We start from the raw sequence: 16,460 nt of genomic DNA, 5'->3' as shown, positions 1-16,460 counted from the left end.
TGATACACAGAACAGTAAAAGAATGCAAGTTACTTTTGTTTGACCAACTATTTCCCATTTCTCCCACCATGGAATCCTCCTTTAGTGGAGAAATATATTGCTAAATATAGTGTCATACAAAATGTACCTGAGTAAGAGCCAAATGATAAAACTGGCCAATCAGTTGTGCTGGCTGGAGAGTGGTTACATCTGGGGGTGGGGGGTTGCTAAGATTTGATTTCTGGAAGGGACTTCTGCCGATATAGGGGAAAGTATGTGAGGGGAGCCAGTGATGCTGCTCTTAAACACCAACAGTAAGTGCATTACTTCCCCGATCTCTCTGCCTTGAAACAAAAGTGTAGGAAGGAAGCAATGGAGAGAACACAGAACATTTCATTCACTTAACATTGACAGGAAAGATATTTGTTTATGTCAGGCCTTGGGATAAACAATGGAGACACAAGACAAGGGAGACCCTGTCCCCCTGCTCAGAGGTAGAGCTATGAAAGCATGAGCTGAACACACAGGCTTGCAATGCATTGTGATCACTGTCCTCGTGGAAGTTGAAAAATCAAAGGCCCGAGAGAATAGGCAGGTGGGAAAACTAATAATTCTGACTGAAGTAGAGAGGTTTATGAAGGAGAAGGTGGGTTCATCTCAGATCTTCCCTGTGGGATGAAGAAGGCATACTTATTTACAGGTGGAAAAATAAATGGGGAGGAGGTACTCATTAGAGAAGGGTAGACCAGGGAGAGGGACCTGAGAGAAAGGTACCAGAACAGACAGATTGAATTTTTTGCTCAAAGACAAGAAGACACAGAAGTGATGTCCCATTTAGAGATTACCCAGTTAAGGGCTTAATAACCAAGAGGCCCTGACATTTCATATTTGCTTCTATTGCTTGAGACAACACTTTAATCAACTATTCCCTTTTTTGAACTATTTGAGTCTTTTCATTTGCAAAATGGAGGAGGGATGGAGTCAGTTTCTAAGACCACCTCCTTCTCTTAATAGTCTCTGATCCCATGACAGATAAACTGGGATTCGTGATGCTCTGTGCTCCTACCATAGTCTGATACCAGCCAGCCCATTCTGTGAAATTGTAAAAACTTCCCCTCAAATCAACCACCTTTAACTACCTAATTATTGGTTTTGCACTTTCCTGACCTCTTCATTTTTCTTTTTCATCCCTTACTTTCCAAGGGAGAGATTTGAACTCAGAATTCCAAGTGTGGCCTCCCCTAGGGGTGCAGAGATCATCCATCTTCTATTCACTGGCATGATGACTATGTCTCCAGCTAATTCTGTTGCCACAAAACATCACGAGCGCATATGTTTTTGGTTACTTGCTCCCAAATGCATTACTTTGCATTTTTCCAAGTTGAATCCTGTTTCATTCTTTTCCACCCATACTTCTATAATCTCTTAATATCATTCATGTGTTCAATGCTTGCCCACACTGGGGTCTGCTTCTTCTAGCCTGGTACCATTTGCATGCTCCATTAATCTTTTTTAAAGAACACTGTGTCTAGTACTTCTCCCCATGTCTCTTTGCCTGTTACCTCACAGCCCAATGCCTGGTCTTAAGGATGGCACTCAGATCCTAGTGCTTAGTAAGAAATATCACTTTGCGAATGCATTTAAACATTCCAAATACTGCTGCTTTATCTAATAATTGCTTAGTTCTTATGGATTTTAACATCCTGCAGTTGGATGCTGTCATAAAGGTAATACTACCTAATACGCCCATTTTACAGAGGAAGAAGCAGGCCTAGAGAAGTTAAGTGTACAATTGGCAGGGTGGGGTATGGAAGAAACCAACACTTAAGGTTCCCATCTTCCAGACCAGGAGTGGATAGGGTACATAAGAACTTCACTAACTTGCAGGTGGTATAGGAAAGACCAGGAGAGGGGAGAAATGAAGAAGGGATAATGTTATAGATTTCCTTGCTCTGAGCAGAGCTTCACAACTGTGGTACCAATTAAATTGTCAAGCCCTAAGAGTCTCCTTTGCCCTGAGATGCATTCACCACACACATCCTATACCCCTTCCCTTTTCATGAGCCCCTAAGAGGCCTGCAAGGAGGTGGAGCTCATCTATCCTCAATAGCTAAGGAGCCACGTTCTAATGAAAAATACTGTTCAAAATCCTTTTCCTCCTTTCTCCACTTGGTCTTATGGTATTTATTATTAGCTAGATTCCTGGGATTCTCCTCCAGTCTTCATCAGCCTTCAAAAAGATAAGTGGTTTCTTCCATACACTTTTTCATGCTCCACAACATAGTTTATTGTTTTCTGTTAATATTGGTGCATTCGGGATTTCCAAGTATATCTGCTAAAATGATTCACAGTTCATCGTACATTGTACCATTTTCATGGCTTCCTAATTTACCAGTCATTCACCTGAGTTGTGTAAGAGGTCTAAAAGCTTAGTTCATTATTTTCTGTTGCCTGGGCATTGTTCACTGACTCATTTAGAAGAATTTTTTCCCAATGTCTTCTCGCATCAGAACAACTGTAAACAAAAAATCTTTATTCTTTTTAGACTGTTATGCTAGCATTAAGTCATTCTGGGTTTTTTTTTTCTGCCAAGTTTTCCTCCAAGTCTTGACTGAGGCTGGGCCTACATGACACCAAAACATCCAAGTGAAAAAGAAAAATTCAGTTGAACCACTCAGATGTTTCTCCACCAAATCCAGATGTTTGGCAAGTATGGACAATACTTCTGGATAATGAATGATTCCCCCTGCAGTCAACATTTTCATCTTACTGCTTTAATTAATAAAGACACAGCTCAACTCTATGCACTCTATAAAGAATGGTAGTTTCTGGTAGATTCAACCCCTGTGTGAAAGGAACCTTTGACTCACTAGCCTGACCAAGGTTGGGGTGCAGTCATTTGTCCTGGGTGGATGTGATGGGTTTGTTACCATGAAGAATTGTGGGTTAGGAAGTGGGTATCATTCTCAGCATAAATAAATCCAGATGCAAAAGTTCAAGGGAATAAGAATCAGGAACTTGAATCTTCCTTGGCTGCAGAATTGTGGTAAATATTTCAAAATATCCACACTATCCAATTCATTCAGTTTGCATAATTTGCTTAACTCACCCCTTAATATAATTAAATGGAAAACACATATTTTGCATGTAGACACTAAGTGTCATTCTGAAAGATTTGAAGGACTACACATATGGTGCCTTTTATGTTCTCTCAATATTCCAGTGAAAAGAGTTTTTATTATCTTAATTTATCAAATAACTAGAGTGAGGTAGGCAGTTTCACATAAAAGGTAGAAAACATTTAAAAAGTAGACCTGAGTCTAGAATTATAGATTTGAGGGACTTGAAAGGTCTTTTAAGGAAAATCCTCATCCCGATCCCCATTTAGCACATTTGTTGAGTGGTTATCCAAGCAGTTCTGGAGACAGGGAATGACCATATTCTTTTTTACATTTACCCAAGAATCTGCCTCTCTGTGGTTTGCACTGGCCACACCCTGACCTCCTCCTTGGCCCCACAGAACAAGTCAGGCTGTCTTTTGGTATTTGAAATAATTTGTCCCACCCCACTTGTCCTGAAATTTCAGCCAAGACTTCTCTTCTCTAGCCACTTCTTCCTTCCTGTCATAAGGTCTGAGCTTCTTCCCCAGATGTGTTCCAGTTTGTTTCTCTTAAAGCACTAGACTCAAGGAGGGCCGTGCTTCCCTGAGGCTGCCCCCTGCCGCCCGCTAGCCTCTGATTCCACCTGGGGTAGGCCAAATTGAGATGATTCTACTGTAGGCTCTGCTGTACCTCTGAGTCATCCTCACCTAGAGGCCTGATTTTCCGACAATGAATAGAAACTTGAGTAATGCCTCCTTCTAACACAGCAAACTGCTTCTCCTGGCAGGAGCAGCTACCACCCAGCTTCCCCTGGCAGAGCTCCAGGACGAGGTGAGGGCTCTGAAACTTTCACACAGCACTAAAGAGGGCAGGGCCTCTGACAGGTACCCTGGACCACCTAATGATGGAAAGTTTGACCTAGCAGGCAGTTGGTTAATCAACAGCAGTGATTCTGGTGCTTAGGGCAGAGGTGAGGAGCAAAAGGACATGCCCCCTCTTTGTGCCAAGGGATTGCCCCCTTTTCTCACCTGGGCTCTGCTGAGGCTCCCGCACATCTGTAGTCTCTTTACAGCTTTGGACAGCCATCCTTGAGGCCCCAGAGGTGAGTGCCCTGGGAAGAACAACTGAATTTTCCTCCCACCTTTTGTCTTTCTCCCAGATACGATGTAACATTGCCTGGTTCAGAATTTTAACTCCCTTGAAATGTGGTTTGTACCACCAGCACCTTGGGTTTATAAAAGAAGGGTAAAATTTCTGCCTTGTATTGTGACTATAAAAACCCTTAACCTAATTTTCCAGCTGAGCCAATTTCAAATTAAATAACTTCGTGTCAGGAACATCTGGTCAAGATTCTAACAGATTCTGCGATAAATCAGCAGCTGCTGTGGGCGAAAGGTCACTCTAATTCCAGATTCTCTGCCTAGAAAACACCGAGGCAATAAATAAAATTACTACACAGATTCTGTAAAAGCCACAGGGGCTCACACAGGAGAGAGAGAGGAGGCAAGCAGGATGGCCTTGGGTGGCAAAGTTGGCAAGCCCTGTGAAGTTGCTGTTAGCCTGAACGAGTTGATGGTGGTACAAACCAGAGGGGACTGGTCAGTCTCTGTGCCCCCTCACTGCACAGTCCAGCACATCACTGCAATCCCCAAAACAGATCCCAAGGTTGTATAGGTAAAAAATTGATAGGGGAGGTGGCAGGGAAGAGGGTAAACATCACAGACTACCTGACAAAACTTCATAAAATCCTATTGCAACATCTCTGCCTATGGCCAAGAGTCCTTTTATGGGCCTTTGCCACTTCATCTTTCTTGTCTCTCTGGTTCTCCTGCTCAAGGCCAACCTTTCCATCTTCCTTTCCTCCGGGTACTGACTCCCCTCCCCCAGCACCATCCCAGGCTCCTCTCCAACCTTTTTTTTTTTTTTAAGATTTTATTTATTTATTTGAGGGGGGGAGGGAGAGAATCTCAAGCAGACTCCATGCTGAGTGCAGGCCCGATTTGACACTTGACTCAGGGCTCCATGTTGGCTCCATCTTGTGACCCTGAGATCATGACCTGAGATAAAACCAAAAGTCAGATGTTTAACCAACTGAGCCACCCAGGTGCCCCTCTCCATTTCTTATACAGAGCCTTGTCCTTGTCACAACTTCTCAGCTTCTGATCAGCAACTCCACACGCATGGCTCCACTCAACAGGATAAAGACTCTTCTAGGGTCCCCTTGTCTTAGATGGCCGGAGGTGGGGGTGGGTTGGTGGGTTTATCACTAGCAAAACATTTCCCTAGTCATAAACCATTTTTCCCTGACACACAGGTAAATTATTTAGGACTGTGTCTAGCACATAAAACTGTACAAAAAACTGTAGCTTCTAGCACACTCCCATTAAATAATGTTATTTTAAAGGGAATAAAAAAGCTCTGATATTCGTATACTGTTCTCTTTAAACTTGAAATTTCCATCAATAGACACTGTTGATTTTCAATTTTAGGGACTTCAGTCCTTTGTGGTTCCCAAACTTTGGTGTTCAAAATAACCTAGTGAGGGCCTCACAATGGCTCCTGCAAGATTCTAATTCTATAGATTTGGTCAGGGGCCCAGGAATCTGTATTTTAACAGACTCTGCCTATGACTCAAATGTAAGTGGTCTATGGCTCACCTTTGAGAATACTGTCCCAGGACGCCAATTTCTTCCTACTATCCATACACTCCTTCTTCTCATCCCTACTGCCAGATCAATTTTCTTGAAGCCCTGTTCCAATCATTTTCATGCCCTGTGTGCCATTCCTTATCACTCTGCCCTGCCCTAGCCACCCAAACCTCTCTCTGAGTCTTACCTGAATTTTCCCAAGTCACTCAACCACCCTCCCTGCTCCTTCCTTTAACTCCCGACAATGAATACTCAAAATAGTAGCCTCAGATGCCACAGAGGCATCCTTTAGTAATAAAATCCAGAATTTCTCCTCTGCTCAAAACTCTCCAATGGCTTTCCATCTCGCTCACAGTGAATGTCTTTATAATTACTCCCAAGGCCCCTGAGATCTGACCCCAGTCATCACTCTGACCTCATTTCTTACCACTCTTTCTCCTTCACTTTGTCCCAGCCACAAAGGCCATGTCAAGACTGCCATGTTTTCTGTTCCCTCTTTCTCCATGAACATGTGGGTGGGCTTTGCCAACACGAATGAGATTCTTGGGTGTGGAGCATCAGGTGGGTGTCTGAGAAAGCCATGGGAGGGAAGGCCATGTCAAGTCAAAGCCTCACCCCAGACGCAGTTGCCCTGATGGCTCTGGCTGAGCTTTTTCACTGCCCTTGCTGGACTGTGAGCTTTCTAGCACTGCCACCCTCACCCCATTATTTTGTCCACAATTACCTTCCTCTTCTCGGCTTATGCACAATGTAAGAGCTCACTAAATGTTTTTCGAAGAAGTAATGATTTTATTGCTGTATAAGGAGACTGCCTTTGTCTGTCTACCCTTGATAGATACAGAATCTGTCTATACACGGACCAATTGTTTCTTTCCTGTCCTTTGGACTTCAGCTTTTGTTTTCATGCCTTAGGGCCCATCAGGCTCCAGAAGTCAGAGACAGGGAGTGTGACTGGGGATTAACACAAGCCCATTCCAACTAAAATAGGAAATACAGATGGAAACAAATTTCCTTTTGATAACTGGGTGGCAGCATCCCACTTTTCATAGAATCATTGAATAGCACCCTTAAAATGGTATCCAGGTTTATTTTTTTTTACTGATGCATAATTTCCTGGCAAATGGTTGACCAGCCTCTGCTCAGACATCCCCTCCTTCTAAAGCAGCCCTTTGGCAGCTTGAATTAGTTTTTAAAATACCCCTTATACTAACTCAGATCTACTTCCTGCCACTCAGGGTTCTAGTCCTACTGTCTAAAATTATACATTTCTTCACTTATATAACATACCCTTTGCATAGGTGCTAGCACATACTAAATACTCAATGATATTTTTCCCCCATATGGTGGTCTCCACTCTCATAATCATTAAATAAAGCTATCATTTCTCTGTGGGAAGGTAATTCATAAAATAATTTCCTTTTAATAAGAGCCTTTCCTAATTCTGGATCCTACCATTTGGAGACTACTGAATGTGGCTCAGAGGATAACAGCCATCACCAGTTTATTTCCACTACACCAACATGGTACCCCTTTTCCTCTAGGTGACAAGAATGTACCCCTGTCTGGTGAAAAGGCCAGAGTACTTTGTTGAGGTGGTAGTTATGGGTTCCCAGGATAACTTTAAGGGACTCAGCACCAACCAGAGTATGTCTGCCCTAACTGTAGGAGTTTAAGAATCAGCTATTATTAAGACTTACCCACTCACCTGTTCAAGTTGTGAATTTGGATTTCACTGACTTTCTGGTTCCAATGATATTAACCAAGTTTTGACTAAGCTTCCCTCCTCTTTTGGTATCAGATGAACAACTACCATAGCCTTGCTAGGTTTCAGTGTATTCTGCTGTAGTCTGGCCCCTTGAAACCTTTACTCCTGGATGACACTGAGTATCAGCTATTTAATTTCAAATAGAAATATTTGTGGGATTGAAGATATAAGGAGCAGGAGAAAAATCACTGGTCTCTACAGCAGTTCTTTCTCATGGGGATATTTGGTCTATCATCAGATATATGTCCGACCTAGACTCCGCTGCTGTGTTTCAGTGTTCTTAAAGACATTGTTGTCTGTATCACTGTATCATGAAGCACACTTTTCCACACAATGTACAGAATAACATTTCTTAGGGCAGAGGAAGAGAGATGCCCCACTTGAACAGTTGGTTTGTTCTTGTCTTACAGACACTGTGATTCCTGTAATTGAGTATCTTTCCCTCTTTTTTTTTTTTCTGGTTTCTAGGAAGCTTAGAGTCTGATTTGCAGTAAACCTGTAATATATATACAGGGTCTTATGACCTTCATGTTCTATCTCAATCATTTTCTATGTTAATCATTAATCATCTTAATGTTCAAGGTCTATTCTTCCTTTACATTAATTTTTTTCACTTTAAAAAACATGTTTGTGCTATGTCTCTCCCTCTCTCTCTCTCTCTCTCTCTCTCTCTGGTAATCTTCCTAAAGTTCTTTGAGAAAAGGGCAGAGTTGAAGTAAATAATAATCCTTTGCCGTAACAGGTGTTCCCACTAGGCTCATCACAACACCAGCCACTATGCGCAGAGAATCCAAAAAAATCCAAGGGCCTAGAAATGCAGGACTTCCCTTACTGAGGGAACAAAGAAATAAGACCAAAGCACTTATGCAGACTGTAGCTAACAAGTGGTACTAATGCCCAGAAGCCCACCCTGAAAGAAGCCTGAGAAATGTGGATAGATTTCCCAGGGACACAACTACTTAAGACCAACTTAGTCATCGGTAAGACAAGTCTCACCCCTGTATGAGTGTTTTCATCCTGTGGATGCAGCTAGAAGCTCAGCTGGTCCCAACTGGTACAGCTGTCTGCAGCTGGGGACTTTAGTACCCCATAAGCCAGCAGCTGGGGAGAGAGAGGCACTGCAGTTTGACACTCTCTGCTCAGAAATGCCATCAACTTTACACACCTCTTTGGCAGAGGAAGGTCCCCACACACCGTGAGTTCATTCATTCATTCATTGGCTTCCCACCATGAGTCAGGCATTGTGATAGAAGTCTAAGGAATACAAATATGGGTGAGGCACAGACTTCAAGGAAAGGTCTACAAAATAAGCCTGGTATATAAATAGCCCTAATATAAGGTGAAAAGTGTTAAGCACCAAAAGGAAGCATAGGTAAACTGATATGGGAGTTGGGAAGAGGAAGAGTTCCTTTTAGCTAAAAGATCAGAGAGACTTTCAAAGAGTTTGAACTGTATCCAGAAGGGAGCACTGCAGGCAGAGCGAACTATAAGAGCAAAGATATAGAAGTGGTTAAGTGCAGGATATGTTTGGAGAAAAATAATTAGGTCAGTCTGGCTGCGGGGAAGTTGAGTGAGTAAGAGGTAGTGGGACATGAGGCTGAAGCGGCATTAATAGTGAGATTGTAGGGGCGCCTGGCTTGCTCATTCGGTCAAGCATCTGCCTTCTGCTCAGGTCGTGATCCCAGGGTCCTGGGATCCAGCCCCACATCAGCGAGTCTGCTTCTCCCTTTCCCTATGTGATCTCTCTTGCTCTCACTCTCTCTCAAATAAATAAATAAAATCTTTTAAAAAATAGTGAGATTGTAATTTATGGGAATTGATCCCCTAACAATGGCTAGACACCAGAGATGGAAATTCTAACAAGGCAACTGCTAGAATATTCTCAGCAAGAGATGACACCAGGAAAAAAATGCTAGATATTTCAGAAGTAGTGCAGACAAAGTAAGTCACTGTCAAAAAGACAGAGGTTCTCAGTCTCTGTGTTATGCTACCTCCTCCCCATCTCTTCCACACCGATATACTCTTTCACACGAAGTCATAAGAAATTCCCACTGCTTGCAATCACCAGTGAAGCTAGTTGTTCCCAGCCTGCCAAACGTTCTTCCTTGGGAGGGATGGAAATGCTCAAACTGGAAAGTCAAGGCAATTTGCAGGGAATATGTTGGAAAAGCAAATCTAAAGAGTTCAGACCCATTTTTATTACTTTTTGATTTAAGTAGTTAATTACTTCAATTATTTACTTCTTTACAGGGATAAGTTGAGTACTTGAAAGCAGGCTCTCCACCACTGCTGACCCAAAAGTAACAGGAGCGCTGAGATGAATGAGCCTTTGGACTCCTGTAAAAGGTCTGCTACCATTGGACTTGAGAAGGGGCTGATCCCTTTCTTTCCAAGAGTTAATAGCCAAGTTGATTCTGGATTCCTCTCTTGATTACATCACTATTCTTTAGGACCAGGGACTCTTGGGTATAACTGGAGCTTCAGATCCTCAGAAAAGCAATTTAAATCTGAGTGGCATCCCACAACAACTGTGATTTCCTCATGACTACAGTTGATCCAGATTCCCGAGCTTTAGCCAGCCCCACCCACAGCCTCATTTCCTGCCATGCCACCACCTTGTTGCCACGTTATTCAGAATAACTTCCCCAAGCATCTGCTGTTTCTTGTGTCTGTGCATTCACACACATCATTCGCCCTGTGTGGAAGGCACCTTCCTGCCCTTCCCAACTTGCTGAGTCCTCCTTGCCCTTCGAGTTCAGCTCATTTGTTCCTTACTTGAGTAGCCATCTCCGAGCTCCTATCTCATTTATGCCTATCCTCTGTAATGCCAAGTCACCCAGGTTTACCTCTAATGTAGCACTTCATTCAATTCTTAAAGTGACACCAGGTACTAGGCTGGGTCCTTCATATATCAGAAGTAATGAGAGAGAAACACTCTGCCAGTGTAAATATATGGGGAGGACAACCTACTAATAAGTGGTGACAGGGCAGAACAGTGAGCAGTACTCTAATTGTTGGCTTTTTTCCTGATTCTCCTGCTGTACTGTGAGTTCCTTGAAGGCAAGGAATTAGTTCAGTAATCTCTTATTTATCAGGTGCTTAATAAATATTAAAAGAACAAATGGAAGTTGACTATCAATGAGGAAGACTCCAGTCATTTCAGGACTCAACCACTCTAAACATCAGGTCTTGAAATTACAGGGAGATGAGCAGTTGTCTCACTCATTTAGCATCATGTTGGAATCACTTGGGATTGTAAGGGGCTTTAAAGGGAATCTGACTATTCACCTGGGTTGCACAGAATAATCCCAGTTGACACCTGTTGTTCCAGCATCCGGTCTGGGTTAGTATTTATTCCAGATTTTTTTTTTCAATGACACTTAGTTATTTTATTAAAGTAAGCTAGGATGAGTTTGGTAGACCTCCACTTCTTATTCCTAGATTTTTCTCATTTAGTAATATGTGAGAAATATAGTTAAAAAACAGAGTCCTCACCTTAATACATATTAAAATCTAAAAGACACTAGTGATGACCTATCTCTCTTTTCCTGAGCGTCCTTGGTACAATGTGACTAACACTCCCTTTTCCTAGGACAGCATACAAGGTGTTTGTTGATAGACCCCAGTGCCCTTTGCCATGAATTAAGAGATGCTCAAGACTACTAGAAAATGACAGAAAGTCATCTTGAGTGAGGTCAGTAGAAACATGGAAAATTATTAAGTAGGTGAATCTGAAATATGTGCAAGAAATATAGGCCTGATAGTCTTGTCATAGAGTAGAAAGAGCAGTCTGAGTTCTCTTGTTATAGTGGTTTTGTTATTTACAGTATGGCAGTAGTCTACAACTATTTTATTGTTTGGCAATACTTTCTTATTTTGTACTAAATCCATCAGTAGCAGTTAAGTTAAAAAATGGAAGTGCAAGTGTAATAAAATATTAAAACTGAATTTGTTTCTCAAGAAAATTGATGACAAAATAGAACTTGCAAAACAGTCTGTAAACATTTACTCACCACCATAGGGGATGGCAACCCATGAAAATCAGAAAACACAAATCTGCTTAAGAAGCACCAGCATCTACCTTGGAAGTCTGTTGTTATTTTAAGACTGTACCCAAAGATGACAATTTAACATTGATTTACAAGTGAAATTATATAGCACTCTGGTAGAGAGCTAAGTGAGATCAATATAGACATTAGAATCTGCACTTGCAACTAAGTCAGACCCAAGCAAAATACAGTCAGCCAACAGAGCAGGTGAGAATAATGCAGTCATTCCCACTCTAGTTGTATGTGTAGGATTTCCACTCTTTGCTTAGTGTTTCTTTTCTTTTAAAAAAAAATGTTTATTTAAATTTAATTAGCCAACATATAGTACATCATTAGTTTCAGATGTAGAATTCAATAATTCCTCAGTTGCATATAACACCCAGTGCCCATCACATCATGTGCCCTCCCTAATGCCTGTTACCCAGTTACTACATCCCCCCCACCACCTCCCCTCCAGCACCCCTCAGTTTGTTTCCTGTAGTTAAGAGTCTCTCATCCTTAGCGTTTCTTGCATAGTAAATATGTCTCCCAGACATTTAGATCGAGCGAGGGTGCTGTGATATTGTGATTTATAATAAGAAATACATATTGATCTTTGTCCCTTCTGCAGGCAAGTAGCTCCTAAAACCCTTGGAATTCCCTGTGAAGAGAGCAATAAAAGTGTCTTTTGTTATGTTAATGAGTAACCTTTGGAAAGCACCTAAGGATGGGAGCAGGTTGCCCCTAGAGCCAACTATGTGATTAGAGGGTTGGAACTTTCAGTCCCCCTGACCTCTAGGGCAGTGGAGAGGAGCTAGAGATGGAGTTCGATCACCGAGAGCCACTGGATTTAATCAATCATGCTTCTGTAATGAAACCTCCATAAAAACTGCAAAGGACAGGGTTTGGAAGAGCTTCAGGACTGGTGAATATGTGGAGGTACTGGGAAAGTGGTGCCCAGAGAGAGAGCATGGAAGCCCATGTCCCTTCCCTCATATCTTGTTCTATGTATCTTTTCCATCTTCCTGAGTTATATCCCTTTTATAATAAACCAAGAATCTTGTGAGTAAAATGTGTCTCTGTGTTCTGCTCTAGTAAATTAATCAAACATAAGGAGGGGTCCTTGGAACCTCCACTTTGTAACTGGTGGGTCAGAAGCACAAATGATAAGTCTACAAGACAGAAGCAGTCTTGTAGAACTGATCCCTTAACCTGTGGAATCTGATGCTACCTCCAGGCAGACAGTGTGACAGTTGAGTTGAATTGTAGGATATCCTGCTGGTGTTGGAGAACTGGCTGGTGTGGGGAAAAACTCTCACACACCAAAAACAGTACCAGAACTCTAAGTGCCAATAAAAAAAAAACTTAACTATTAGTGAAAACTTAAAAGATAAATAACAATTATTTAATAATAAAAGGATAAATATTTAGCGATAAGTAATAATTAAGTAATTCACTATGTTTTTTTACCTGTAACACAGGAATAATAATAGGCATCTATCTTATTAGCATTTTTATGAGGCTTTAATGAGGTAAATATTGAGAAAGGTCCCTGGAACCTGATAAGTAGTCAGGTTTGTATTTGTTCTTCTAGTTGCTGTTGTTACAATTATTATTGTTATTTAGCATATGTTTACCAAACTATCTGTGCCAAGTCCTACAAATTTTTGTGCCAACAGATTTTAGGATGATGACTAAGATTCCATGAAAAGACAGTCTTTTCCCATTGGATATTATTTCCTGCTTTGTTGAAGATTAGTTGACCATAAAGTTGTGGGTTCATTTTTGGGTTTTCTGTTCTGTTCCATTGATCTATGTGTCTATTTTTGTGCCAGTACCATGCTATTCTGTTTACTGCAGCTTTGTAATATAACTTGAAGTACGGAGTTGTGATGTCTCCAGCTTTGCTTTTCATTTTTAAGGTTGCTTTGGTGATTTGGAGTCTTTTGTGGTTCCATACAAATTTTAGGATTGTTTGTTCTAGCTCTGTGAAAAATGCTGGTGGTATTTTGATGGGATTGCATTAAATGTAGATTGCTTTGTGTAGCATAGACATTTTAACAATATTTGTTCTTCCAATCCATGAGCATGGAATGTCTTTCTATTTCTTTGTGTTATCTTCAATTTCCTTCATCAGTGTTTTATGGTTTTCAGAGTACAGATCTTTCACCTCTTTGGTTAGGTTTATTCCTAGGAATCTTACTGTTTTTGGTGCAATTGTAAATGGGACTATTGCCTTAATTTCTCTTTCTGCTGCTTCATAATTGGTGTATAGAGATGCAACAGATTTCTGTATGTTGATTTTGTATCCTGCGACTTTACTGAATCCCTTTATCAGTTCTAGCAGTTTGTTTTTTTTTTTTTTTGGTAGAGTCTTTTGGGTTTTCTATATAAAGTATCATTTCATCTGCAAGAAAGACTATCCAATGGGAAAAAGACAGTCTCTTCGACAAATGGTGTTGGGAAACCTGGACAGTAACATGCAGAAGAATGAAACTCAACCACTTTCTTACACCACACACAAAAAATAAATTCAAAATTGATTAAAGACCTAAATGTGAGTCCTGAAACCATAAAACTCCTAGAAGAGAACACAGGCAGTAATTTCTTTGACATCAGCTGTAGCAACATCTTTCTAGATATGTCTCCGGAGGGAAGGGAAACAAGCAAAAATAAACTATTGGGACTACATCAAAATAAAAAGGTTCTGCACCGTGAAGGAAACAATGAACAAAACTAAAAGGTAACCTTCGGAATAGAGGAAGATATTTGCAAATGACATATTTGATAAAGGGATAGTATCTAAAATATATAAAGAACTTCTAAAACTCACCTTAAAATTAATAATCCAATTTAAAAATGGGCAAAAGAAGATGAGCTGGTGGTCGCTTAGTGGAGGGTTAAGGCAAGACATTAGGAAAACTGGAGATAAAAAAGCAGTTAACAGCAAAATGGTGGAAGCAGATAGACCTGCGAAGCTGTTTATAGGAGGCCTCAATATCGAGACTAACGAAAAGACTCTTGAAGCAGTATTTGGGAAATATGGTCACATAGTGGAAGTTCTTTTGATGAAGGATCGAGAAACAAACAAGTCCAGAGGCTTTGCTTTTATTACATTTGAGAGCCCAGCTGATGCTAAAGATGCTGCCAAGGATATGAATGGGAAGTCTTTGGATGAAAAAGCAATTAAAGTGGAGCAAGCCAACAAACCATCTTTTGAAAGTGGTGGAAGATGGAAGCCACCACCTCATCCAAGACACAGAGGCCATCCAAGAAGTGTGAGATGTGGAAGAGGAGGAAGTGGAGGAGCAAGGGGGCATTCCTCACATGGAGGACACTTGGATGATGGAGAATATACTCTTACCCTCAACATGAGTTCTTCCAGGGGGCCCTTTCCAGTTAAAAGAGGCCCATCTTCCAGAAGTGGAAGTCCTCCTCCTAAAAGATCTGCTCCTTCTGCTCCCGGGCATAGCAATAAAGGGATTGGAGGAAGAGGGCCACCATCAGGTGGGAGAGAAAATTATAGAGGTCCTTCGCACAAAGAGCCAGTGTCTTCCCAGAGAGATGACTATATTTCACCAAGAGATGATGGTTACAATACCAAAGACAGTTATTTGAGCAGAGATTACCCAAGTTCCCAAGACACCAAGGATTATGTTCCACCATCTAGAGACTATGCATACCGTGACTATGGCCATTTGAGTTCTCGGGATGAACAGTACTCTAGAGGATATAGTGATCGTGATGGCTATGGTGGTGGTTGTGATAGAGATTATTCTGAACATTCAAGTGGAGGCTCTTACAGAGAATCATATGAGAGTTATGGTAGCTCCCGTGGTGCACAGCTAGCACGTGGGCCCCCTCTGAGTTATGATGGAAGCAGTCGCTATGATGATTATAGCAGTACACGTGATGGATATGGTGGAGGTCGGGAAAGTTACTCAAGCAGCCGGAGTGATCTCTACATAAGTCGTGAGCATGGTGGCAGACAAGAACGAGGGTTTCCACCCTCTATGGATAGGCCGTACCCTTCTCGTGGATCATATTGTAGCTCAAGTTGTGGGGCTTCCGGAGGAGGTCGTGGGGGAAACCGATCTGAAAGAGGAGGCCATAGCAGATATTAAAAATAAGTTCTGTACCAATTTTTTGTCAAAGAGGAAATTTAACTACTTCTTTTCTGTTACTTTAGTACTAATAAAAGAAAAATATTACTTTAATCGGGAAAGGCATATGTTAACTTGCCCTCCATGAATTTTTGAATAAGATGGATAAGATGGAAAAAAAGTATTCAAAGTAATTTCATAATTGCTAATGTTAATTGATGAAAACTAGATAAGTCATTTGAATGTAATGTCTGCATTGTTAAAATTTTCGGAGTAAAAATTTCCATGAAATGGGAAAAAAATGGGCAGACGACATAAATAGACATTTTTCCAAAGAAGACATATAAATAGCCAACTGGCACATGAAAAGATGCTCAACATCAGGAAATGCAAATCAAAACTACAATAAGATATCACCTCACACCTGTCAGAATGGCTAAAATCAACACAAGAAACAAGTGTTGGCAAGCATGTGGAGAAAGGGAAACCCTCTTGCACTACTGGTGGGAACACAATTGTGCAGCCACTCTGGAAAATAGTATGGAGGTTCCTTAAGAAGCTAAAAAAAGAACTACCCTATGATCCAGCTATTGCCCTACTAGGTATTTACCCAAAGAAAACAAAAATGCTAATTCAAAACATGCACCCTGATGTTTATAGCAGCATTATCTATAATAGCCAAATCATGAAAATAGCCCAAGTGTCCATCTACTGATGAATGGATAAGGAAGATGTGGTTGTATATGTATATGTATATATACAATGGAATATTACCCAGCCATAAAAAAGAATGAAATCTTGCCATTTGCAACAACATGAATGGAACTGGAGAGTAT

General features: G+C 41.1%; 1 protein-coding gene and 1 long non-coding RNA gene across 2 annotated transcripts; both read left to right on the top strand.

Moving 5' to 3' along the window:
* The first annotated feature begins 9,749 nt into the window (after nucleotides 1-9,749).
* On the top strand, nucleotides 9,750-12,553 carry LOC141373338 (uncharacterized). Its single transcript, XR_012379216.1, has 3 exons — nucleotides 9,750-9,839; nucleotides 11,086-11,187; nucleotides 12,153-12,553. It is a non-coding gene; the product is annotated as an uncharacterized lncRNA (long non-coding RNA).
* Nucleotides 12,554-14,408: 1,855 nt separating this feature from the next.
* LOC112824658 (RNA-binding motif protein, X chromosome-like) lies at nucleotides 14,409-15,691 on the top strand. Its single transcript, XM_025872622.2, has one exon. The coding sequence runs from the start codon at nucleotides 14,473-14,475 to the stop codon at nucleotides 15,643-15,645; it is 1,173 nt and encodes a 390-aa protein (XP_025728407.1). The 5' UTR covers nucleotides 14,409-14,472; the 3' UTR covers nucleotides 15,646-15,691.
* The last annotated feature ends 769 nt before the right edge of the window (nucleotides 15,692-16,460 follow it).

This window comes from Callorhinus ursinus, unplaced genomic scaffold, assembly GCF_003265705.2.
Source record: "Callorhinus ursinus isolate GAN/ISIS: 27379988/994484 unplaced genomic scaffold, GSC_fseal_2.0 scaffold9, whole genome shotgun sequence".
Taxonomy (NCBI): domain Eukaryota; kingdom Metazoa; phylum Chordata; class Mammalia; order Carnivora; family Otariidae; genus Callorhinus; species Callorhinus ursinus.
The sequence above is the reverse complement of the archived record's forward strand: the minus strand, read 5'-3'. Positions and strand labels throughout refer to the sequence as shown.